At 40.8% G+C, this 27,131-nt stretch overlaps 1 protein-coding gene across 9 annotated transcripts in view; it reads left to right on the forward strand.

The window, feature by feature from the left end:
• Positions 1 to 27,131, forward strand: part of ASCC1 (activating signal cointegrator 1 complex subunit 1) — a 96,252-nt gene that overhangs the window by 39,358 nt on the left and 29,763 nt on the right. For all 9 annotated transcript variants that reach the window (XM_059662436.1, XM_059662431.1, XM_059662439.1 and 6 more), the window contains exons 7-9: positions 4,682 to 4,801; positions 20,812 to 20,936; positions 23,662 to 23,747. In XM_059662436.1, coding sequence (XP_059518419.1) covers positions 4,682 to 4,801; positions 20,812 to 20,936; positions 23,662 to 23,747 — 331 coding nt within the window. The remainder of the gene's footprint in view (positions 1 to 4,681; positions 4,802 to 20,811; positions 20,937 to 23,661; positions 23,748 to 27,131) is intronic.

Raw genomic sequence — 27,131 nt, forward strand, 5'->3', positions numbered from 1 at the left:
TGCACATGCCCTTGACTGCAATCTAATCCAGGAACCTTCAGTCTGCAGGCCAATGCTCCATCCACTGAGCCAAACCTGCGAGGGCTATAGTTCTTATCTGATAAAACGGAGCATAGCAACTTTTTAGGAGAGAATTTTTTTCTGGTTCTAAAGTCAAGAGAAAAACTAGTTGCATAAATCTTAACATAAATAACCCAGAATGATGATAAGCATTATTTTTAACAGTTTTCCAGAAGATATAAGAACATTGTTCACATTGCTTTTTCTTGTATTGACCTTTAGAAGTTGAGGATATAATCTTCTTATATAAAAGGCTAATATGAAAAGTGTCCCCTTGGGAGTTCCACCAGGAGTTCAATTGCTTGCTATGACATGCGCTGACCACCTGGGGGTGGTGTGGAACGAAGGAAGGCCCCAGCTGGCAGCCTGCAGCCAGGCAAGGAAGGCCCTGGCCGGCGGCTGGCAGCTGGAAGGAAGGCCCCTAATTGCTGGCCAGGCATAGGGACCCTACCCACGCATGAATTTCATGCACCAGGCCTCTAGTCTATACTAATAATAGAGGAATATGCAAATTGTCCGGGACGCTGTCACAGTAACAGTAACGACTGAACAGCAGGCTGCGTGGTGCAACCATGCCGGCAGGGGCATTAGTGAGGGACGACCAAACGACTGAACAAGCAGGCTGCGTGGGGCAACCAGCTCAGCAGGGGGGCAGTTGGGGGCGACCAGGCTGGCGGGGGGCATTTGGGGGCGACCAGTATGGCAGGGGAGCACTTGGGGGTGAACAGGCTGGTGGGGGGGGACAGTGAGGGGCAACAAGGCTGGCAGGGGGGCAGTGAGGGACGACAAAATGATTGAACAGCAGGCTGTGTGGCGACCAGGCTGGTAGGAGGGGCAGTTGGGGGCGAACAGCCAGTAGGGGGGGCAGTTGGGGGTGACCAAGACAGCAGGGGGGAGTTGGGGGCACCCAGGCTGGCAGGGGGGCAGTGAAGGGCAACCAGTCTAGCAGAAGGGGGAAGTTGGGGGCGGCTAGGCCAGCGGGGGGGGGGCAGTTGGGGGTGACCAGGCTGGGAGAGGGGGACAGTTGGGGGTGGCCAGGCCAGCAGAAGGGGGCAGTAAGGAGCGACCAGTCCGGCAAGGGAGGGGGCAGTAAGGAGCGACCAGGCCAGCAGGGGTTGGCAGTTAGGGGCGACCAGGCCAGCGGAGGTGAGAAGTAAGCGGTGACCAGGCCAGCAGGGGGGACAGTTAGGGGTGACCAGGCTGGTAGGGGGGCATTTGGGGGCGACCAGGCCGGCAGGAGGGGCAGTTAAGGGTGATCAGGCCAACAGGCAAAGGTGGTTAGGGGTGATCAGGCTGGTGGGGGGGCAGTTAGGGGTGATCAGGCAGGTGAGCAGTTAGGAGCCAGCAGTCCTGGATTGTGAGTTGGACATCCCCTGAGGGGTCCCAGATTGGAGAGGGTGCAAGCTGGGCTGAGGGGATCCCTCACCTGTGCGTGAATTTCATGCACCAGGCCTCTAGTATTAAATATTAATAACCTAGTGAGGACATTTTAGTGGGAAACTAAACTAAAGATATGGTGCTTTCTGGTGATCTGACTGTGCAGGGTTACAGCTGAAAAATGTAGAGGAATGTTTGGTTAGTATTAAACTGTTTTAAGAAAAAGAAGTTTTGTTGACTGCAGTTTGATAGGATTAAATGGCAGTCTTTCATTTGAATTCTTTGACTATTACTTGGAATGGAGATACACTGGATTATTGATTGAAACTACAAGCCTCAGATAATAGTTCAGAGATTGGCTTGTGTTTCTGGAATACCCCACGTATTAGAGGTACTTATAGGATACTTATGATCAAGGCTGTCATTTTTCTCTTTCAAATATCTGTCTAGAATAGTTCAATTATTTAGTTTCTTATTGAGATAAATTCTGATCTTATGTAATAATATGGCCTTGAAGTTTTAAATCAATCTTTACCATTGGGATTCCTAGACTACAAATAGTGTTTTATGGCTTTAATTCAATATCATCAAGAGAACTTTTTTGTTTTGCCTTTTGGAATTGTCTTTTGGTGCATCCTAGCAGCCTTTTGTCTTTGAGTCAGTACCACATTTTATTCAATAATAATATCACATGTGTCCACATTCTTCTCAAAATTGTCTAGAACAGCTTCTCCCTTTATAGTAGAACATCCAGTCAGTGTTTATCAGAGATTTATGGAGTACCTATTTTATGTAAAGCACTGTGCCAGGTGCTGGAGATATAGGAGTGGACAAGATGGATGGAGTCCCTGGCCTCCTGGGCTTGGAGAAGGCTGTGTGTGGTGAGCTGATTTTTAGTTGGGTTTTAGTCTGGCACAGGAAGGCCTTCTCTGGTTGAAGTATAAGTCTACTTAAGGGTCTGGGGGAAAAGCAGGGTGGTGGGCTTCACTTAGCATGAAAGTAATACATGTTAGTTTAATGAGTTAAGACAAATGTAACCACACCCAAATCAAGATGTAGAACATTGCCATCACCTCATGAAGTTCCTTCGTGCTTCATCCTTTTCCAGTAAATTCACTTACTTGAGGAGTAACTACCGTTCTGATTTCTATTACCATAGGTTAATCTGCCTTGTCCTTTAATGTCATATATATTGAATCATCCTATCTAATAAAAGGGTAATATGCAAATTAACCATCACTCTGTCACAAAGATGGCGGCACCCATAGCCACAAGATGGCAGCACCCAGTCCCCTCAGCCCTGCCAGAGTACCCCAGTCCTCGGGGGGTGACCGCTGAGAGCGGGAAGCGTGAGCAGCTTGGTGGAATGCTTGCTTTGTCACCGTGGCGATGAGGCAAGCATTCCACCCCGGCTGCGGAGGGCCTCTGGGCCGTGGAGAGCCTCTGGGCAGCCGGCGCGGAGTGGCCAGGCCCCGCAGAGAGCAGAGAACCATGGGGAGTGGGCCTAAGCCGTCAGGGCTCCCACATTGGAGAGGGCTCTCCTGAGGGCTCCCAGATTGGAGAGGGTGCAGGTCGGGCTGAGGGACCCACCCCCTGTGCATGAATTTCATGCACCTGGCCTCTAGTTTGGTATATAAACTTTTTGTGTTTGACTTCTTATGCATATTTTTAAAAATGTTAACTTTTTAATAGAGAGTACATTTACATGGTTCAAAAATTAAAAGGTATAAAGGATAAGCATTGAAGAATTTTATTCCCACTTCTTCCCATTGCTATCCCATCAGGCACCCTGCTATACTCTCTAAAGGCAACAGATGTTAGCAATGTCTTTGTTTATTTCCAGAGATTTTATGTATGTACAAGAAATATATATGTGTGTGTATATATACTAGAGGCCTGGTGCACGAAATTTGTGCAGGGGGGGGGGGCGTCCCTCAGCCCGACCTGCACCCTCTCCAGTCCAGGACCCCTCGGGGGATGTCTGACTTCCAGTTTAGCTGTCTGGTCTAATTAGCATATTATGCTTTTATTAGTATAGAGTTTCTTATCCCCATCTTTTTCATAAATAGTAGTATATACATTGATGTGTACTTTTTAAAAAATATATATTTTTATTGATTTCAGAGAGGAAGGGAGAGGGGAGAGAGAGAGAGAGAAGCATCAATGATGAGATAGAATCATTGATTGGCTGCCTCCTGCACACCCCCTACTGGGGATCGAGCCTATAACCCAGGCATGTGCCCTTGACTGGAATCAAACCTGGGACCCTTCAGTCTGCAGGCCGATGCTCTATCCAATGAACCAAACCAGCTAGCGCCTTTTTTAAAACTTAAAATATAATCATTATGTATCAGTACCTGAAAAGCTTCCTTAGCTTTGAATGGCGTATTTATTGCTCATAGTATTTTGATTTATGTAATCAGTCCTATGTTATTGGACATTTAGCCTGTTGCTAGTCTTTTGCTACTCCAAACAATGCATCAGTCAAAACCCTATTGCATCATATCAGGAGGCACATATTGTTTGGTCTTTTCTTTTTGTGTGTATGATAATCTTGATCAGTCAATTTGAGAGTGATCAGCCTGATCCATTGTTTAGAGGGGTCTCTTTATATTTTCTCCAGCCTTTTGTCTAAGTTTTAGCATCCATTGGTGAGCTTGCATAGATCCATTGTTTTATCTGGAGTTGCAAAATGGTGATACTCTAATTCCGTCATTGCTTCTGCATTTTTCAGTTGGAATTCTGTAAAGAACTGTTCTTTATCAGCTATCATTGCATATGTAGCTGAATTCATAATTATTTCATTAGGGTTAGTTCCTATAAATTGAGTTGACTGGGCAAGGGGTTTCTTTTATTGAAGATTTTTTTATAAATATTGTCAAATTGTACTTAAAGATGTGCTGTTAGCTTTTACACTCCATCATTGTTATATGAGTGAAATACTGTGCAACGTATAGAAATAATGATGTAAAACCTCAGAGATGGTCAACACATCAGTTGTCTTTGTCAATCAGAACTATCATTGCTTGCCTTTTTCTTAGAGTGCTTTTTAGTGTGACTTTGGAAATACTAGTGTTTCTAGTCTGTGTGCATTAAACATGTATTAATTTTGAAATTAGAAGGATGGTTAAATAATGTTAGTAAAAAAAACCAACAACTTAATTTTTGTAGTTTGACTATGTATATTAACCATGTTTTAAAATATATAAATAATTATAAAAATCTAACGGTTTTTCCTTTGCAGCGACATTTCTGGGGGCAAACCCCTAGAAGTAGAGATGGAAGGGATAGAATACATGAACGATGATCCTGGCATGGTGGATGTTCTTTATGCCAAAGTTCATATGAAAGATGGCTCCAACAGGTATGTTTCTGGAACACTTCTTTGTTTTAGTCAGGAGCTGCCTAAAAGCATCCCTGGAAGTTCAACTACTTTTGATTCCTTTTCTTTAAGATCTTATTATTTATTGCAAAGAGTGTGTTAATTCTTCTTTTTTTTTTAACAGAGAGCTGATAAGTTGAAAGAGGAATTTGTTGTAGGAAAAAGTATTTTAGTCTGATAATTATGAAATTACTTGGATGGTAGATATTGACAGTAGCAATCTAGTTTTTATGAAACTCAGTGCTTCCTTCATGCATTCCAGGATAATAGGAGGCAGGAAGGGTGGCGTTTTAGGTTGTTAGTTACAGAAGTGAAATAATGCAGATGTAGTGAATACCCAGGCAAAATGGGGATAATAACTATATAAATTTCATAAGATTATTAGGATTGAATTAATCTATATAAAATGCTTTAAGATAGTGGGTGGTTGGCATATATACTCACTCATCAAAACATACATCAACAAATGTTTAACCTTGGCTGTTGTGGCTCAGTTTGTTGGAGTGTAGTCCGGTACACCGAAAGGTGGTGGGTTCAATCCCTAGTCAAGGCATGATTGGGAAGGCACCTGATAAATATTTCTCTCTCATATCGATGTTTCTCTCTCTTTGTCCTTCTCTCTAAAACAAATAAGCATGTCCTTGGGTGAGGATTAAAAAAAGTTTATGCCCTAACGGGTTTGGCTCAGTGGCTAGAGCATGGCCTGTGGACTGAAGGGTCCCGGGTTCAATTCTGGTCAGTGGCACATGCTCAGGTTGTAGACTTGATCTCCAGTAGGGGATGTGTAGGAGGCAGCCAATCAATGATTCTCTCTCATCATTGATGTTTCTATCTCTCCCTCTCCCTGCCTCTCTGAAATCTATAAAAAAATATTTTAAAAAAAGTACTATTTTTTATTTCTGTTTATTACCACACCTGCAATCCAAGCTATTTCTGAGGCTATACTAGGCATCCAGAGCCATTGCAGGTCTTTGGTGAGCAGAGGAACCCAACTTGAATTAGTTTTTTTGTGTGTGATCTTTTCATTAAGGTAACTTAGAACAGAGCTCACACTGAACCAGAAACCATCTAGAGCAGTGAAGGCGAAGCTTTTGAGCTCGGCGTGTCAGCATTTTGAAAAACCCTACCTTAACTCTGGTGCCGTGTCACATATAGAAATTTTTTGATATTTGCATCCATAGTAAAACAAAGATGTATATTTTTGATATTTATTTTATATATTTAAATGCCATTTAACAAAGAAAAATCAACCAAAAAAATGAGTTCGCGTGTCACCTCTGACATGAGTGTCATAGGTTCGCCATCACTGGTCTAGAGATGTGGCTTCTTTCATTCTGCATAATGTCTTCAAGATTAATTCATGTTATAGCAAGTATCAATACTTCATTTCCTTTTTTTAATATATAGTTTTTAAAAAATTTATTTCAGAGAGGAAGGGAGAAGGAGAGACAGATAGTAAACATCAATGATGAGAGAGAATCATTGATCTGTTGCCTCCTGCATGCTCCCCCTGGGAATTGAGCTTGCAACCCAGGCAAGTCCCCACACAGGGAATCGAACCTTGACCTTCTGGTTCATAGGTTGATGTTCAACCCCTGAGCTAAGCTGGCCAGGCAATAGTTCATTTCTTTTTATGGCTGAGTAGTATTTCATTGTGTGGAAATACTTTTGTTCATCAGTTGATAGACATTTGGGTTGTTTCTACCTTTTGGTTATTTAAATAGAACCGTTTTCAATTCTTTTGGGCTGACAAACTTTTTAAATGATTAAAGTCATGGTTTTAATTCCCTTGATTAACCTTGTAATTTTATAGGGCATCATAGTCACTCAGCCTGACTGCTGTTAATTTGTTTTGTTATCCTCTGTTACGGGATTTACTTAATTTTTGTCAGTATTAGTATAAACTTTATTGTTGTAAGACTAATATCTGTGATAGTCTTATAGACATGCAGTTAACAGGAAGCTATATATGAAAAATATACATGGAATTACAGTGTTTCATGAAATAAACTAGTGAATATTTCCTAATGTAGGCCTTCAAGTCTGTTTTTTATTTTTATTTTTCCCCTCTTCTTCCCTCCCTCTCCCACCTATTCCCCTTTCCCACCCTCTCCCTTCCCAGCCCCCTCTTTTCCCTGCCTCCTCCCCATCTTCCCTCCCTCTCCTCTCCTCTCCCCTGCTCAACCACTCTGCTTCACCCTTTATTTTGGCCCCCACTTTGCAGGCCGCCCTACTCTCCTGTACCGAACCCTGGTTCTTATCTCTGTCCCCTAGGCCAGTACGAAACTAGAACAGAATGTTCCCGTGTCTCTGGGCCTCCTGTCTGCCTAGCTTGGTTAAGGACCTAAGTTGAGACTCCCCCATAAGGATTCTGGCTTGTCTCTGAAAACAGAGCCCTGGACGGTCCTCACTTGTCCTTTCCCTGTATGCTCCTGAGGTGGAGGCTCAGAGGGGCGGCTTTTCCTGGCTGCTCTTCAGGTCTGTTTAGCATACATGTCATAGACTCTATAGTTTAACCCTATTCTTGTTGGCCCCCAGAGGGAAAAAGAGTGGTCACTGAAAAAGGATGATAAAATCATTGCCTTGAGTGTTCCCAATGGATATGTTTACCTTTTGCTTTTAATAGTTAGACCCTTAGTTCTATGGAAGGTCTTCAAGTGTAGAGAATCAGTAGGTTCTTGAGATTTGTTAACCTAAAAATCAAAGTGAGGTTCAATAAGCATTTTTTTGAGATCCAAAAGAAGAGCTATTTGGGAAGCACTGATTCAGGCAGAAACCCAAATAGTTCCAGATAAGGAAGGCAAGGGAAAGGATAACAATTACAGCATTACGTCAGTAGAGGGAAGACATTCTGTAGGTGCAGATAAGCTAACATAGTGATACTAATTCTAAAGAATGTTGAATTTTCAGTCCAGTAGTTATAATATATGCTTTCTTGTTATCTTTGCAAATAGTTGTTGAGGGTGTAATGTTGCTTTAGGCTCACTCCAAAGGTTATTTTGCAGTTTTAACATTCCAGAGGTTTGAGGAGTAAGATGTGCAAGGCAATTCCTCTGGATGGTGGTAGCTCTGACTCCGTTTTAAAGTGGCTCCTTTTATATTATACTAGAGGCCGTTAGGGTCAATTTGCATATTACCCTTTTATTATATAGGACTTTTTTTTTACAGATTGGAAGGAAAATAAGTGCTATAGAAGTTAAATGTCTTTTGAAGATAGTGCTCAGACATAATTTGTACCCACATTAATGGAAGGCTAAGGGCTCAGAAGGTTGAAAACATCCTTAATTTTTTCTACAGATCCAGCCCTTACAAATTTTGCACACTTCCTGTTGTCAAGGCCTTGTAAGTTGAAAGGTCTTGTGAAATGTTTGTTCAGTGAATTGTTATCAATGAACATTTTGGAGTAATTCCCATCTCTCTTTCCCATTTTCTCTTTTCTATTGCTCATCCCTCCTTCACAGGAGTCACATTTATGTTACTTAAAAAAGATTTATAGCCCTAACGGGTTTGGCTCAGTGGATAGAGCGTCGGCCTACGGACTCAAGGGTCCCAGGTTCGATTCTGGTCAAGGGCATGTACTTTGGTTGCGGGCACATCCCCAGTAGGGGGCATGCAAGAGGTAGCTGATCGATGTTTCTCTCTCATTGATGTTGCTAACTCTCTATCCCTCTCCCCTCCTCTCTGTAAAAAATCAATAAAATATATTTAAAAAAAAGATTTATAAATTCCCCTCCCCAAATCTATAGTGTCTGAGGGACTTGTACACCTCTTATTTAATTCAGTATTAAAACTATTCAAATGCCTTCTTTGTGCAAAGTATTTTGCAAGGCCATATAAATTGATACAGAATTGAGTAAGACATGACCCTGTTTTTAAGAAATGTTTCAGTCTTTTGCATTTCTTTATGTGAAGAGACACAGCAAAATATAAGAGGCATGAGGGAAAGACCATGTTGTAATAAAAATACAAACACTCAACTTTCTTTGAGTGCTTTCATGTATTTTAAGTAAAAGATTCCCTTAAAATGATGTACTGTGAAGTGCCTGATCAGATTTTTTCCTTTGGAAACAGCTGGGACAGTGTAGCTACACTTATTGATGCATCCTAGGGTTTGGTAAAGCATGACTGGGTAAGGCGTTTGTGTTGAACCTTTTACTCCTTCTTTAGTAGTCTGCTATTGCCAAGACTTAATTGTTGAACAAAGTGGCTATTCTGTTCTGTTCTGTTCTGTTACTCTCTCAAGACTCCACTCTTGCCCCTCAGAAGAATGGCTTTCTCACACTTTACTGAGCACATGAAGCTAGTTCATCAAGCTCCTTACTTTTTCCTTCACAACCTACCTATTTTCATCATACCCACCCCGACTCAATTTCACTTTCTTTCTGAAGAATGGCACACATTATTTCTGATGAGGCTAATCTCTTTACTTAGTCTCCTTCCTAACAAGAAGGAATGACCCCATCCCTTCTTATCTCCTCAGGGACCCAGCCCCCTTTTCCCGTAGGTACTTTTCTAATGCCCTGTATGTGAGGTGCCAGACAGAGTAGGGCTCTGTCTGGAGGAGGAGGAAGATGCAAGTTATTAGGGCACACTGGGGTAAAGGCTATCATTGAGGTTCTAGGGGTGCATAGGTAGGCAGCAAAACTCTTGTCCGTGGGCAGATTTTGTAAAGGAAGGCTTCGGAAGAATATTCTTGGCTGAATAAGGAATTTGCAGGCTGAGGGAGTAACATTTAGGAAAGGGGAATAAATAGCAAGTGCAGCTCTAGAAGCGCTGTTAATGCCATGTAAAGGAAGCTGGGTTTTCATTTGATCATTTGTTTATTTAACAAAAAATTATTGGCCGAAACCGGTTTGGCTCAGTGGCTAGAGCGTCGGCCTGCGGACTGAAAGGTCCCAGGTTCGATTCCGGTCAAGGGCATGTACCTGGGTTGCGGGCACATCCCCAGTGGGGTATGTGCAGGAGGCGGCTGATCGATGTTTCTCTCTCATTGATGTTTCTGACTCTCTATCTCTCTCCCTTCCTCTCTGTAAAAAATCAATAAAATATATTTTAAAAAAAATTATTGAATGCCCGCTTTGTGCCAGGCACTGTGCTAGGCTTTGAATATAGAATGGAATAAAGCCAGACATAGCCATTGTCCCCATGTAATTTACAGATTAGTGGAGAAAGCAGATGTTAACAAATAGCAAATATGTAACTGCAAAGTGTGATAAAGACGAAGCAGGGAGAAATGGTGCTCTACTAAAGAGAGAAAATATTATGATGGGGTAGGCAGGGTCAAGAAAAGCCTAAGGAATTGATATTGAATTGGGATCTAAAGGAGTTTACAGGCCAAGGAGGTGGGAAGGCTCTCCTCACCTTTTGTTTCAGGCAAAAGAAAATGCAGAGCAAAAGCCCTGAGGTAAGAAAAAGCCTAGCAGATTCCAGGTATGGATCAGGCATAGTGAGATGAGATGGCCGTGTGAAGAGATTAAAGGGGCTTGGATTCAGGCCGTAGCAATAGATATGAAAAAAAAAAAAAAAAGATTAAATACAAGTAGAAGAAATAAAAAGAAATTCATGTCAGTATAAATCATAATGGAATTTCAGAACACTAAAGACAAAGGAAAAAGTCCTAAGTCACCTACAAAGGATTGGCAATTATAAGAACAGTGGACTTCTCAGGATCAACAACAGAAGCCAAAACAACAGAATATTTTCTAGCTGAACCGGTTTGGTTCAGTGGATAGAGCATCGGTCTGCGGACTGAAGGGTCCCAGGTTCGATTCCGGTCAAGGGCATGTACCTTGGTTGCGGGCACATCCCCACTGGGGGGCATGCAGTAGGCAGCTGATCCATTTCTCTCAGGGATGTTTCTAACTCTCTATCCCTCTCCCTTCTTCTCTGTAAAAAATGAATAAAATACATTTTTTAAAAAAAGAATATTTTCTAGAGAAAATAATGGTCAACCTAGAATTGAGTATTCAGGAAAAAAATTTTTTTTAAAACAAAGGTGAAATAAAGACTTTTATAGATGAACAAAAACTCAGAGGTATCTGCAGTAAAGGAACGTCTAAAGGATATATTTCAGGAAAAAGAAAATGAATCAGAAAGTTTGGGGTGCAAGAAGGATAGTATGAGATGCAAAAAGGAATGTTGAGTACATACAATGGAAAACATTGTTTATATAATTGGAGAGTTTTAAGAAAATGATAGAATTAACATTGTTCACCTAACATAAATGTCAGCTAATAGCATGCAAGTCAGGACTAAGGGGAATTCTGGAGCTGAAGTATTTTAGAAAATTTTTATTATTAGGGAAAGGTTTGTTAAGGTATTACTTTAACTTTGTTAAGCTAAATGTGCATAATGAAATTTCAAAAGTAAGTCTGAAAATAGTGGGAGTAAATTCCAAAGAAATAGAAAAAGGAACAAATACAAATTCAACCCAAATAAGGGTAAGTAGTATAGAAAAGAAATGGAATGAGTGGAAATTAAAAAGTAAGGTGGTAGGAAGAAGTCCACACATATAATACTTATATGTTAATGAAATAAACTCACCATTTAAGAAAGGTGGTATAAGATTAGATATAAATAAAATCCAGTTAAATGCTCTTTACTAGAGATACATCCACAGCATAAAGTTGTGAATTTCTAAACAGGCCCCCCAAAATGTGCTGAAGTCAATTGAGACCCTGCAGGCTCATGAGAAACTGTTACCTCGTTCTAAAAGAATTTAGGTTAGGGGCCTTGCCCATAGTAAGAGTTATCATCAGAAGTAACTTTTTTTTTTTTAAATATATTTTATTGATTTTTTATAGAGAGGAAGAGAGAGATAGAGAGTTAGAAACATCGATGAGAGAGAAACATCGATCAGCTGCCTCCTGCACATCCCCCACTGGGGAAGTGCCCACAACCCAGGTACATGCCCTTGACCGGAATCGAACCCGGGACCTCCACAGGCTGACGCTCTATCCACTGAGCCAAACCGGTTTCGGCCAGAAGTAACTTCTTATGATCTATCTATGTGACAGGGAAAGCTTCTAATTACCAAACATCTGCTCTTATTGTCCTGCAAATGACCTTCCTCTCCTCTGAAGTCCCAAGGTGCCTTACCTCATGCTTAGTTCAGAATGTCATACAATACCTTATTTTCCCTTTCTGTCTTTGAACCTCTCAAAGGGAGGACACTCATGTATGTGGGGTTCCCATACATACTTATGTAATTAAATTTGATTATTTTCTCTTATTAATAAGTGTCATGTAGGTTTAGTTGTAAGACCAGCAGAAAAGAACCTTGAAGGTTAGAGGAAAGTTTTTTTTTCCTCCCTAACAGTTGAAATAATAGAAAGGAAAAAGATACACTAGGCAAATACCAAAAGAAAGTAACAGAATGAAAAGCAGGATAGGCTTAAAGAAAAATATATGATTAGCAATAGAGAGGACTGTTACATAATGATAAAAGGTTCAATTTACCAAGAAGATGTAATAATTCTAAACTTGTATGAGCAAACAGAACAGCCTCAAAATAGATTAAGCCAACTTTGTATAATTAATATCTTATTGGGAAGAAACTGAGAAACCCAGCATTTTAGGAGGAGATTGCAACTATTGGAAGGTCAAGCAGCTATAAAATCAGTGAAGATACAGAAGATTTTAACAGTTAAAAAGTTTAATCTAATGGTCATCTCTGGAATTATATACTCAGCATTAAAGAATTCATGTTCCTTTCAGGCTCATGAAACAGTTGAAGCAAATTGATTACATAATAGATCATAAAGTAAGACAATAAATTTCAATGAGTTGGTATCTTACAAATCACATTTTCTTACCAGAAATAAAACAAAGTTATCTATAATTATCAAGTTATTAGTAAAATGTAGCAGTGATTGGCTATAAAATTAGTATAATAAAATCAATTGCTTTTCTATACACCAGTAACAAACACAAAACACCATTTTAAAAAGACACCATCCATTTACAGTAGCAACAAAGACCATAAGGCACTTAGGAGTAATTATAACAAAGTTTGTTCAAGACCTTTTTGCAGAAAATTATAAATAAATTGAGAGACACCCATGTTCATTGATAGACTTAGTTTCATAAAGATGTCAATTTTCCCCAAATGGTTCTATATACTTTTAATGCAATTTATATACGATGTATGTAATTGAAAAGAAGACCCAGGAATAGGATGGGGAAATATTTTAAAACTATTACAGTAATTCAGGTGAGGAGCAAAGACCTGAAATAGAATAGTAACAATTAGGATTTATAGATCAATGTAAAAATAGTAAAATCTGCTTAATTTGGCATTTTTCTGAAAGTGGAGTGTAGGAGTCAAATGAGTATGATGCATTATGACTAGGCTGGTATATCTCAAAAATGCAAGATAAATTAAGACCAGGACATATAATAACATCCTACTTACCAGTAATGATAAAACTTAAAAATAATATCTAAATACATGCCTAGAAAGCTTTTGATGAAATTCAACTTATTTTTTTCATTAAAATCTTTCAGAAAATAGTAATAGAAAGATATTACCTAATATGATATATATCTATTTTAAAGCAAAAATCAACAATCACCTTGAATGGTAATTTTTACTAAGTTTATTTCCATTATAATCAGAAATAAAACATGGTTGCCTATAATAACCATAATCTTAAATACATTGTTCTGAAACTTGAGGCTAATTATACTTAAGCTATAAAACAAAGACAATTAACAAGACAAAAATTGTCATTTGCAGATCATGTAACAGTCTACTAAGAGAAGCTCTAAAATTTACAAGAGATCAGTAAAAGGACTAACAAGTAATTAGACAAAAGATAAATATCCCCAAATAAACAGTTTAGTACTAACAAAGTACTAGGCACTCTAATTTTAGACAGAATGAGGGATATAAATGGGTAAAATGACCTTTACCTTAAGAACCTTAAATCTGCCGAAACCGGTTTGGCTCAGTGGATAGAGCGTCGGCCTGCGGACTGAAGGGTCCCAGGTTCGATTCCGGTCAAGGGCATGTACCTGGGTTGCGGGCACATCCCCGGTGGGGGGTGTGCAGGAGGCAGCTGATCGATGTTTCTCTCTCATCGATGTTTCTAACTATCTCTCTCCCTTTCTCTCTGTAAAAAAAATCAATAAAATATATTTAAAAAAAAAGAACCTTAAATCTATTTAAGAACTAAGCTATTAAAAGAAAACACAAATTTTAAAAGTAAAAGAGAAATAAATAGGTGTTTGATAAGTGACACGAGAAGGTCTCTGCTGGTAAGAGTATAAGTTAGTACAAACTTTCCAGGAAGCAAGTTGGCACTTTATTTCAAGAGTTTTACTTAATACTTCTTGGACTTGCTAATTCACCTTATAGAATTTTTTTCCAATGGAATTAATCAGATATGTGGACAGATATCTATATGTGGAGATATTGCCTTAGCTGGTTTGGCTTAGTGGAAGAGCATTGGCCTGTGGACTGAAGGGTCCCGGGTTTGATTCCAGTCAAGGGCACATGCCCAGGTTGCAGGCTCGATCCCCAGTAGGGGGCGTGCAGGAGACAACCGATCAATGATTCTCTCTCATCATTGATGTTTCTCTCTCTCTCTCCCTCTCATTTCCTCTCCAAAATCAATTAAAAAATATTAAAAATATATATATTTGGAGATATTTATTACAGTATTGTGTATAACAGTAAATACCAGAAACAATCTAAATATTCATCAAAATCATATTGGGGGAGGAAATGGAAAATGTTCATTATAAAGTATTTATGTGATGAAAACAGATTACAAAACAATTCGTAAATATACATTAATTTTTCCCCCCTTAAAAAGTGGGGAGAGAAATAAATCAGTTGATCTGAATATATAAAAATTTTATCAGTGGTTATTTCTGGATATTAATTTTTTCTTTTCACCTTCTGATATTAAAAAAATATTTTTGTTGCCCTGGCCAGTGTGGCTCAGTTGGTTAGAGTGTCATCCAGTGCACTGAAGGGTCGTGGGTTCGATTCCAGTCAGGACACATACCCAGGTTATGGGTTCCATCCCCAATTGGGGCATGTGCAGGAGGCAACAGATCAATGTTTCTCTCTCACATCGATGTTTCTCTCTCTCCCTTTCCCTTCCTCTCTGTCTAGAATCAATGAATTCTAGATTTAAAAAATAAAAGTAGCCCAGTCTGGTGTTTTTCAGTGGTTAGAGCATCGACCCATGCATGGAAGGATCCCAGGTTTGATTCCCTGTCAAGAGCACATATCTGGGTTGTGGGTTTGATCCCCTGCCCCAGTCGTGGTACATGCAGGAGGCAACCAATTGATGTGTGTCTCTCACATCGATGTCTCTCTCTCTCTCTCTCAACCCACCCACCCCCACCCCTCTTCCCTTTCATGCTCTCTAAAAATCAATGGAAAAAATGTCCTTGGGTGAGGAATTTTTTAAAAAGTAAACAATTGCCGGAACCGATTTGGCTCAGTGGATAGAGCGTCGGCCTGCGGACTGAAAGATCCCAGGTTCGATTCCGTTCAAGGGCATGTACCTGGATTGCGGGCACATCCCCAGTGGGGATTGTGTAGGAGGCAGCTGATCGATGTTTCTCTCTCATCATTGTTTCTAACTATCTCTCTCCCTTCCTCTCTGTAAAAAATCAATAAAATATATTTAAAAAAAAAAGTAAACAATTTGCATTAAAAGTAAATTTAACATAAAAAATGTTGTTGCCCTGACTGGTTTGGCTCAGTGGATAGAGCGTCGGCCTTCGGACTGAAGGGTCCCAGGTTCGATTGCAGTCAAGGGCATGTACCTTGGTTGCGGGCACATGCCCAGTGGGGAGTGTGCAGGAGGCAGCTGATCGATGTTTCTCTCTCATCAATGTTTCTAACTCTCTATCCCTCTCCCTTCTTCTCTGTAAAAAATCAATAAAATATATTTTAAAGAAATGTTGTTATAACAGGCGTGTTATACTTGTTTAGGTATGCTCGGTATACTTGGTCCGGTCAAGATCAGTAGTAATTAGTATGTGTTTATAAGTGGTAGAATTATGGTTTGACCTAGCTCTGTTTCACTGTAAAGCCTGTACTTATAATGGGGCAGACAAAGGCGATTAAAAATAATTGGAGACAGACTGCTTTTTGTTGAAAAGAAGTTTGGTGAAAAGAAGATGAGAGAGGTGTATGTATGTAATTAGAGTTAAATCCCACAGCTGTGCATCCCAGCATCACTGTACTGCCTTCCAGTTTGTACTATCTTCCTTTCCCAGCCAGACTTCTTTTAGCATTGTTTTCTCTTCTAAAAATAAAGCCTTGCAACACTGGCTGGGTAGCTCAGTTGGTTAGAGCATTGTCCTCATATACCAAGGTTGCGGGTTTGATCCCCGGTCAGGGTATAAAAAGAATCAACCAATGAATGTATAAATAAGTGGAACAACAAATCCATGTTTCTCTCTCTCTCTCTCAAAAAAAAAATCAATGAAAAAAAAAAGCGTTACAGGTGGGTAAAGTGAAAATTAAATGGCTCTCTTTCCCCTACCCTGACTCTCTCAAATTTATTCCCCAATAGGTTATAAGCAGAGCTGATACTGCTGAGAGTCCTTGTCTGTGCATATTATTTTACACAAATGGGATCACATTATGCTTATTGTTCTACAATTCATTCGTATGAAATATTACCTAGACATTACTTTTATGTCAGTGTGTATAGATCCTATGAAATACTGCTACATTGGTCCTCCTAAGCTATAGCCTATATACCATAGGACTTACTTGCTTAAAAATCTCCCATTATTTCACATCTTTTGAAATCATTCATATTCCCCAGTCTAGTATTCAAGACCTTCTGGTATGAAACCACCTTAATAGTTCATCTTGATACTCTACTATCTTACACTTGCTCCAGGCCCCAGCCAGCTGCACTGCTTATTGATGATCGTATGTGTCTTTGTTAGTATTTTTCTTGTGTCTAAAATTTCTCTCATGTTACTCATCTTTTTGTGTCCAAATGCTATTTTCCTTCTTGCTGTCTTTCCTGCTTCTTTTTCCCAAATAGATTTTTGGGGGCAGAGAATATGTCTTTTCAGCATTGTATATTCAGTGCCTTTTATAATTCATGCTCTGAAGAAGCACTAGTATAATCTAGTAGGAGAACCAGACAGACAAACTTGAAAATTAAGGGACCATTTCTGAGAATCCTAAGTAGAGCACACCTTATAAGCGGGGGCAGCATTTCAGAGGAGGATAGAGTCACTGCTCATGGGTACCTGGGCATAGGGATGTTAGGGTGGTTATGAAGGCTTCATGGGAAAGTAGGATTTGATTGGGACCTGGAAGGAGGGTATGGTTTGCATAGGTGGAGGGAGGGAAGGGTGGCCGTTGTGGCCCAGAGGTGGCACTTGTCAAGTTGCTGAGTGGAGAAAGCCAGATGAGGAAATGCGTGTATTGAAGAGTGCTGGGTCCTGAGGCTGCGCCAGGAGATGCGGGGCAGGCAGCAGGAGTCGCTGGAACCTCCAGCACAGGGAGCGCCCTGAGGAACTGGGGTACCGTGAGGTTATCCCATGCCAAGCTGTGCTGGAGTCTGAGGCAAAGGAACTCAGTAATACTGACCCCATCTTCATTCACAGTTTTGATACTCCGTTCATTGTAGATTTTTTTGCATTAATTTTGATTGTTAAATATATTGCATTAAAACATGATTAATCTTGGTTACTGCATTTTTAGACACCCTCTTAAATTTTGTGCCTCACTCCCAGTCCTTTCTATTTCTGAGGTTTGGTGGAGGGAACATGGGCATTTTATTATCAATCATGGCTTACTCATGTTATAAATATTCTTTGGTTAGCAGACAGTAGTTCATAAAAACAATTAAGATAAAGAAATTAGAATTTTAAGATTAATTTGGAACTTTGGGACCTGAAAATCAAAAGGGGAAAAGAATCGTTTGGGCTCCTAAGTCAATACCTAGGGGAGAATGACTCCTTCTTGCTGCAGCGTATGCAGGGCAAGCGGAAGAGAGTGGTTTTGCTCACATCTAAGTGAGTGAACAATGGCTGGATGGGGGGACCAGAGGCTGTTGTCCACTTGGAGATAGGCCTTCAGCAATTCAGCTGCTGCAGCCAGAACAACTGCTGGAGGCAAGCTTCCACAAATGGGCCACACAGAGCGAACCTGACCCACACCTCACATAAAACAAACCCATCCAGCCATGCTTAAGGAGAAGCAGCTCACTGCTTACCACAGGGCCATGGCCCAGGAAGCAGCGGAAGATTCATGAACTCTGTACATGTCTCAAGGCTACTTGAGTCCAATAAAAGAGGTGATGTTTGATACTAGTACATCAAAAAATATAAAATCTAAAAAATATGAAATCTATTGTTCACTAGCACATTAGTGACTAATAAAGGATTATTTTGAGCCAGGAAAGTCAATAAGTATGCAGCACAAATCTCAAATAAGGCCAGGGAAAGGTTGAAAGGTGTAGGCACCTCCCCTCGCTCTGTCCCCAGGTGCACTGCTCAATCTTTTTTTTTAAAATATATTTTTATTGATTTCAGAGAGGGAGAGAGAGAGAGAAACATCAATGATTAGAGAGAACCACCGACCCGCTGCCTCCTGCTTGCCCCCCACTGGGGACCAAGCCTGCAACCTGGGTATGTGCCTTGAACGGAATCGAACCTGGGACCCTTCAGTCTGCGGCCAGTACTCTGTCCACTGAGCCAAACCGGCTAGGGCATGCTCTGTCTTTTGATGTGACCTCCCAGTCAGGGCCAGCGTTCAGTGAGAGCTTATTTGGGCTCCGGGTGGCTGTTTTGGCATGACATGTAAAAGCCACAGGCTACATTTTATCATCAGGTGAGTGGGTGGTCACAGATGATGGCTGATTCTGAGGCCTAGGACCAAGATCCTCTCCACCACATACTTGCTGGGATAATGACCCCTCTTGTTGGAACTACTCGCAAAGTTGTTCTTCACAGTTGAAGGAGAGATAAAGAGTTTTCCAGACAAAAAAGCTGAAGAAATTCATCATCACTAGACTGGCCTTGCAAGAAGTGTTAAAGGGCATTCTCCAAGCTGTTGAGCCAAATACCTGAGCAGAATGAAGACTTCTTATGCAGAAATTGCTTCTGGTGGAGGTACTAGAATGAGTGGCCATCATTAAGGTAGAGCTCATCCACTGCAGAACCACCTGACGTGAGTCCATAAGGGGAATCAGTCATGCAATTGCAGCTGTGGATATTCTTTTATGTAGTTACTAGAGGCCCGGTACACAAATTTGTGCACAGGTGGGGTGCCTCGGGGTGGCCTGTGGAGATGGGGCCCCAGCTTGCGCCCCCAGCCTCACAGCCCTGCAGCCCTGCCTGGCATCCCACCTTGATCTGGCGCCGCCCGCTTACCTGCTCCACCATTCTGCCACGGTATTGCTCTTGTTGGGGCCCATTGGGGCCAGCAACACCTCCACTGCCAGCGCTGCGTTGCCAACACCCACCATGTTCCGCGCCACCCCCTGGTGGTCAGCACACATCAGAGCGAGCGGTCGAACTCCCAGTTGAACTCCTGTTCAAACTCTGGTTGAATGACCACCTGAGGGGACAATTTGCATATTAGGCTTCTATTATATAGGACTAGGGGCCACCGGTGGAGTTCCTTGGCCTGGCCTGTGGGATCAGGCCAAAACCAGCTCTCCAACATCCCCCGAGGGGTCTCGGATTGCAAGAGGGTGCCAGCCAGGCTGTCCCCAGGTGCACCAGTACATGATTGGGGCCGGGGTGGGGGGGAAGGGGAGCAGCACAGATGCGGGAGGTTGGCCAGCAGAGGAGGGACTGTAGGAGGGCTCCAAGGTGTGTCCGGCCATCTCACTCAGTCCCGATCAGCTAGACCCCAGCAGCAAGCTAACCTACTGGTCGGAGCGTCTGCCCCCTGGTGGTCAGTGTACGTCATAGCGAGCGGTTGAGCTGCCTTTGTATATCATTAGCATATTACACTTTGATTGGTTGAACAGCCGACTGGACAACCAGACACTTAGTGTGCCGTGCCAGCACAGCCATGGGTAAACCTGAGGGGGTGGTGAAGGATTAGAAAAGACAGACAAGAGAATAAAGCTGGGTCTAGGTGGGATGCTGCCCTCTGATTAGAGAGACAGTGCCATGACCTGCAAGCCGAGTCTTTACTTTATAGCCAGATTCCACGAGGCAAAGTAAGGGTTTGGTCAAGATGTTTACAATGTTCTTGCAGATTTCAAATCTTACTCAATTACATGCACCTGAACTCTATCAAGCCCACATCTTTCAACCTCCTGGGACCACAGGTTTGGACCATAAGGTCAAGCTTACAACTGTAGCCTTTGGTTATAATTGTGCTGGGACTTGCACGTGGCTTTGCCATGAGAGGATCGTGCCCTTATTAGTCCGAGGCTTGAACCTGTCCAAACGCTATAGCCGCTCTCCACACTTAGCATATTTGGCTTTTATTATATAGGGTCTTTATTGGTTCTGTACTTCCACCTCATTGAAACAATGGTAAGTATCCAGTGCTACCGGGATAATCACATGCATACTCCTTCCCAGTGAGCAAATACCTTAGAGTTGTACCAGACCTCACTTGATCCTGGCAGAAACACATCAGCCACACTAGTTTTTGGTTCTGTGAATAGATGAATCAATAAAGCCCTTTCTTTTAGGTAATTCTGTTGAGCCTGGCTTCTTGAGATCTATTCTCAAAATAATAAACTTCCATGTTTCTTCAAGACCATGTTTAAACCTCCTGTGAAAACCTCGTCCTCTCCATGTACAGTTGATCTCTCCCTGAATGCTCACCATCATGTTTTGTAGTTATTTGTTTCTGCCTTCTTTATAAGGCTGTGAGCTTCATGATGGTAGGGACTGTGGCCTTTTATTCCTCTTCTTATGCAGGGCCTTGTACAGTGATTGGCCCAGAGCAGGTGCTTCCTAAATGTTGAATTAGTAATCAGGGGCTCACGGGTTTACTAAGATTTTTGTACTTCTCTCTTCCATTTCATCAGGCTGCAGGAATTAGTTGATCGAGTCCTAGAACGTTTTCAGGCATCTGGACTAATAATGAAAGAGTGGACTAGTGTGAAACTCCATGCTACCGTCATGAATACTCTGTTAAGGAAAGATCCCAATGGTAAGTCCACAGAGCTGTAGCACAGTTTGTCATTAGTAAGGCCAAATGATAAAATCTCTAGAGTTTAAGTAGAACGGGCCTATGAAATAATTTCTGATATATCTTCTTTTTTTGATCTGTTAGCTTGTTTAAATGAGCACAGTGGAAGTGTACAGGGACATGTCTAGCATGAGATTGTGGCATCCCTACTCTTTTATTTCTGTCATACACAGGGTTGTCAGATTTAGCAAATAGAAATACAGGATGCCCAGGTAAATTTTAGGTAAACAGTGACTAATTACTTTAGTATAAGTATGTCCCATGCAATACTTGTTGGCTTATTTTGAAAGACGAAAGGAACATTAGCTGGTACAAGTAAATGTTAGACTAGTGGTTCTCAACTAGCGGCAATTTTATCCCCTAGAGCAGTGGTCACCAACCGGTGGTCCGCGGACCACTGGTGGTCCATGAGGTCTGAAAGGTTGGTGACTGTTGGTTTAAGGAAACCTTTCGAGCAGTGGTCACCAACTGGTAGTCCATGAGGTCCGAAAGGTTGGCGACCGCTGCCCTAGAGGATATATGGGGTTGTCTGGAGACGTTGTTGTCACAGTTAGGGGGCTAGGGGTGGGTTTCAGCTGACATCTAGTGGGTAGAAGTCAGGGATCCTATGTAACCCTCTGCAACACACAGTATAGACCCCACAACAAAGAATTATTCAGTCCAAAATGTCAACAGCACCAAGGTTGAGGAACCTTTTGTTAGTAATAATTTTTTCCCCCTCATAGAATCTGAGGCTTCTTATAAAAATGCCTTGTTTTAACCCTACATTTCAAAAAGGATCTTCTTTTCTTTACACTTCCCCTCCCCAACTGAAAGCTTCTTTAACACATTCAGCATCTGTCTGATCAGCCACAAATTCAAGTTCTATGCAGCTTCTTTTTCAAAGACCTGTTGTGTAAAAGATATCAGCACAGAATCCCATGTTTAGTGTTGTTTTTTAACTCAGTAATTCTTTTATTTTGATTTTAATTTAACCACTTGTGGACTACTTCAGAAGTGTTAAGAAATGACTTGCAGATATACTTAAAAATACTGAATTGACCGCTAATTTGAATGATATGTTTCTAGGCAGTTCTCATTTTGTCACTTACTCCATTTAAACTCAAGGTCCTTATTTATACCTCATCTCTTTCCTGAGCTGTAGAAACTCTGCCTGGGAATCGAGAGAGAAATACCAGGTAATCTCCACTTCCACTTCTCTGTGAGCTTGGGTTTGGAGAAATGAAACTCAGAAAGTAGAAAGTAAGATACTAAACAGGATTGAATCAACATAAAGGGACCCCAAAGTAGAGGGATGGAACCAACTTTTTAGGTTATAAAATGCTCCCAAGAACCTATTTCTAATCAGAATTGGCATCTGATTTCTCTACATCTTTATTATGTCTCTTTTATCATTGCCATTCTGTGGGTGTGAAGTGGTATCTCATTGTGGTTTTTATTATCATTTCCCTAAAGGCTAATGCTACTTACAGATTTTGAAACTATCATTAAACATTTCAATCTTCAGATATGATTACTGTTTTTTGTAGATAATTATTTAATATGATTTACTTTAAAATTCCACATCTTCTCTTAACAGGGGACTTATTTTTAAGTTGCAAAATATCAATGGAATTGGGAACTTTGATTAAGAGAATATTTCTTATTAGAGAAATGGTTCCATAGTTACCCATGTATAATTCCAATGGGCTAGCTAAAATATATTATGTTCATGGAGTTAGCACTTAAATCTTAGCCCTTAAATCTGGTTTTTTATTTTATTAAGGGCTAAGATTTAAAGACATATATATTTTATCAACATATAAAAATATATATTTTATCAATACTGACTTGGTAGTCCCCATACCTATATACAGTAAAAGACCATACTCACAAATGGAAATGCAGATATTTTTTAGGACAGGAAAGGGTTGATATTTTTGGAAAATATCTTCAGAGTTAAATAATTCTTGAGGATGCTTTGATTTTTCTATACCCTGTATTCTTCTTTGTGTTGAATTTTTACTTGAAAGGGACGTAGAATAAGGTTTTATGTTTTCTTTCCTGTTATCCCTTTCTTTTGATATTCCTTTTCATGCTATACTTTAAGGACATCTTTTGGGATAAGCAGGCTAAATTAAATCAAGGAGTTAGAGTGCAGCTTTGATGAGGCTAAGGTCATAGATTTGCTACATTTCTGTGTAGAATGTCTATTAGGATACCTTTGATTGCAACTAAAGGGGTCTTCCTCATTTAGGGGGTGTTCCAAAATCAACCCACAGCGTGGTTGTCAGCATTTTTGACTAGTTAATGTGTGAATTTTCGTGTATTTTTATATATTAAAAATATATGCAGCTTTTATAAAATCCTGGGTTTTTAGACTGTGAGGAGCCTTTGAAGATCACCCAGTCTTAACCAGTAACTTTGACTAAGTAACTTTGACTAAGAATATAGCTAGTTACATAGGTAACGTACAAAGACTGCTTGAACAATGTTGAGTGAATAAATGTATACTGAATGTGTTGATAACAGAGCTAAGACTAGAGACTGGGTCTCTTGACTAATACTGTGATGTTTTTCCTCCATATTATGCCACTTTCCGGATAGTACATGGATATTTTGCTAGTTGTACTTATAGAAACCCAAGAGAAAACAAACATAAATAGTCCAGGCTTCTCTTCTGACATTTTCTTTATTATATTTACAGCTGAAGGCAGGTACAATATCCACACAGCAGATGGCAAATATATCTTCAAAGAAAGAGAATCATTTGATGGCAGAAACATCTTAAAGGTCAGTAAGAAAGAGAGTGAATTAGAAATCCATTGACCTGTGTCCTAAATAAGCAAGGAAAACAAGTCGTTCTCTTTTTCACAGTAAAGTATATATTTCTTATTCTTCCCATGAGGCTCATTGACTGAAAGGGTTACTTAAAAACACTTTTTTTAATGTCCTAAAAGAAAAGAGAAATTTTTTGACTCTGTTAAGGCTGTGGTATCTCTAGAGTATTTGAAATTGATGATTTAAGCAACAAGAATCCAACTACTTGGATCCATAGGAATAAGTTGGTTTTTAACCTGGTGAGTTTTACACTGTTATTTTTATCTTTGGAGGTCTGAGTTTGCATTTTTTAAGTGAAAATAGAATTGTTTGTCTTGTTCTAGAAGTTTTCTTTTCTCCCACAAAGTGACTCTCCAAAGTTGTTTCATAATCTATTTTTACTCAGGAACAGCTCATGTCCTAAAAAGTAGGTAGTTTAGTTCTGACTGTTGAGGCTTTGCTTTCTCCATGTTAAATTAATCCATGAAATTTAAATAAAAGGAGCTTTTCAGGATTGCATTTATCTTTCTTCCACAGACCACATTCTGTAATGTCCACAATTTATGCCCTCTCTATCAGGTTAACATGCCATTGCGTTTCCGGGCAAAGAGAAACATAAGTTGATGCCAATGGAGAGGTTTTTGATTCTGCATTTCACTTGTTCTATAATGGTTTAGGTCATACATTTGCAAGGCCATGGATGTTTTCTTTGGAGCTGGGAGAGAGAAAATAATCAGCTTTAGCTTTGGAAATACTTTTCTTTTTTCTTCCATACCCCGTCCTTGTCCTTCATACCCTTATCTCATTTTGTCCCTTGACAGTTTTCTTGTCAGTTGCCTCTACGTACTGACATCACTCTTCAGCAGCTGCAGAGCCCAACAGGGCAATGACAGCATTCACTTAGGCCAGTGGTTCTCAGCCTTGACTGCACATTAGAATCACCTGGGAATCTTTTTAAAATTCTGATTTCTGGGCCTCATCCTCCGGAAATTCTGTTTCTTTGTTACTAATGTTGTGGCCCCACCCCATAACAAAGAAGCAGAATTTCCGGAGGATGAGGCCCAGAAATCAGGATTTTAAGAAGATTCCCAGGTGATTCTAATGTGCAGCCAAGGCTGAGAACCACTGACTTAGGCCAACATTCCGGCTCCCACATTGCTGAGTTACATTGATTCCTTCTTTTCCTTATACTGTATCTTTCCTCTTTTTAAATATTTTTCTTGTTTTCAAAGTATTTATGGTAGTTTTGGGTTTGAGTGACAGGCTGCTAATGAATTTAGTTGCAATTAACTACTGATTTTCTCAGGCCACAGCTTCAGTGTGGCATGAATCTTTCTCTTCCTCTATCTCATTTCCTTGGAGACTTTCCAGTAGTATAGTTAATTATTTTGCTTTTCTGTTGTTAATTTGATTAAGAAAGAAAATAGACTGAGTGGGAAAAGAAATCTGTAGGAATGATTCAAATCAACTTGGTTCTTTTGGAATTAGAATAAAAACACAGATGATGTGTTGATGTGAAGTGCTTTGATGTCTGTAAGAGGGAGGTGCCAGCAGAGAGCCTGTGTGTGTGTGTGTGGGGGGGGGGGTGGCTGTATGAACATTATGGATTTCTCACTTGATATTTAATTTTTGTCACTTTGTTAAGTCAGCTTTCCATCTAAAGATGCTTTGTTTTAAAATCTCCCTAACCAGCTCGGTGATGACATGAGTGTAGCTCCCTCTAGTGTTGGCAAGGCCTTGCTATATCTTGTATCTCCATAGCAGTGGTACCTGTATTGGTTCATGCTGAATCAGAGTTTTAGAACTGGGTAATTGGAGATCATTTCTTTAATCCCGTTCCACACTAATGACACAAGATCCAACCAGGTTAAAGTGATTTGCCAAAGATTATTGCTAGTTAGTAATATAGTTTGAATCAGAACAAAAATTCAAAACTCACAAATTATAATTGTTTCTGCTGCCTCCCATAAAGATACTCAGTGTTTATTTTTATTTAATATATTTTTTATTGATTTCAGAGAGGAAGGGAGAAGGAGAGAGAGATAGAAACATCAATGATGAGAGAGATTCATCGGTTGGCTGCCTCCTGCTCACCCCCCGACTGGGGATGGAGCCCGCAACCCAGGCATGTGCCCCTGACCGGAATCAAACCCGGGGCCCTTCATTCCACAGGCCAATGCTCTATCCACTGAGCCAAACCAGCTAGGGCAGGGGTCCTCAAACTACGGCCCGCGGGCCACATGCAAATACAAATACTGTATTTGTTCCCGTTTTGTTTTTTTACTTCAAAATAAGATATGTACAGTGTGCATAGGAATTTGTTCATAGTTTTTTTTTAAACTATAGTCTGGCCCTCCAATGGTCTGAGGGACAGTGAACTGGCCCCCTATTTAAAAAGTTTGAGGACCCCTGAGCTAGGGTGATACTCAGTGTTTAGATAGAGATCATTAGATATTTAAAAGTAGGCATATCTATTTGAACTGTGATAATGTCTGATTAAAACTTGTTCCATAGCCCTGGCTGGTTTTCTCAGTGGTTAGAGTGTCAACCTGGGGACTGAAGAGTCCCGGGTTCAAGTCAGTCAAGGGCACATACCTTGGTCACAGGCTTGATCCCTGGCCTGGGTGGGGTGCATGTGGGAGGCAACCAGTCCATATGTCTTTCTCACATTGATGTTTCTCTCTGTCTCTCCCCTCCCTTCCACTCTTTCTAAAAATCAGTGGGAAAATATATCTTCGAGTGAGGATTAAGTAAATAAATAAATAAATAAAAATAAAACACACACCCTTAGGCATTTGGGGCTAATAAAAGACACACACACACACACACAAAACTTGTTCCATAAACATTGGGGCAGTGGGTGTGCCAGTTTGTCTAACACTGTGTGGCTAATTAAGAATTGGACTTTTGAGCTGATTTTAATACTGTCACATACTTTTTGTGTACCATCTGCCAGACCATGTGCCCTGCAGATAAAACAGCCATCCTATATAATAAAGATGTTATATGCAAATGGTCATTACACTGTGAAGTGTAACGACTGACCACGTAACGCCTGGATCACAGATCAGCAGGTGGGTGGGGCAGAGAGCTACAAGTGGGTACCAGAGAGCTACAGGAGGGGGCAGGGCAGCAGGCTATGAGGGGGGGGCGGGGGAGGGGTGGGGGAGCTATAGGAGGGCAGGGTAGCAGGTGGAGAGCTACTAGAGGGCGGCAGCGAGCTACTGGCGCACGGATTCGTGCGCAGGGCTACTAGTTATGGTATAATCCCTGCCTTCCAGGAGCTTCCTGTCTTTGAAGGGGTACAGATGATTAACTGGCAATTTACAATACAAAAGGGTGGGGGCAAGGTATGAG

This window comes from Myotis daubentonii, chromosome 13 (assembly GCF_963259705.1).
Source record: "Myotis daubentonii chromosome 13, mMyoDau2.1, whole genome shotgun sequence".
In the NCBI taxonomy this organism is placed as follows: Eukaryota; Metazoa; Chordata; class Mammalia; order Chiroptera; family Vespertilionidae; genus Myotis; species Myotis daubentonii.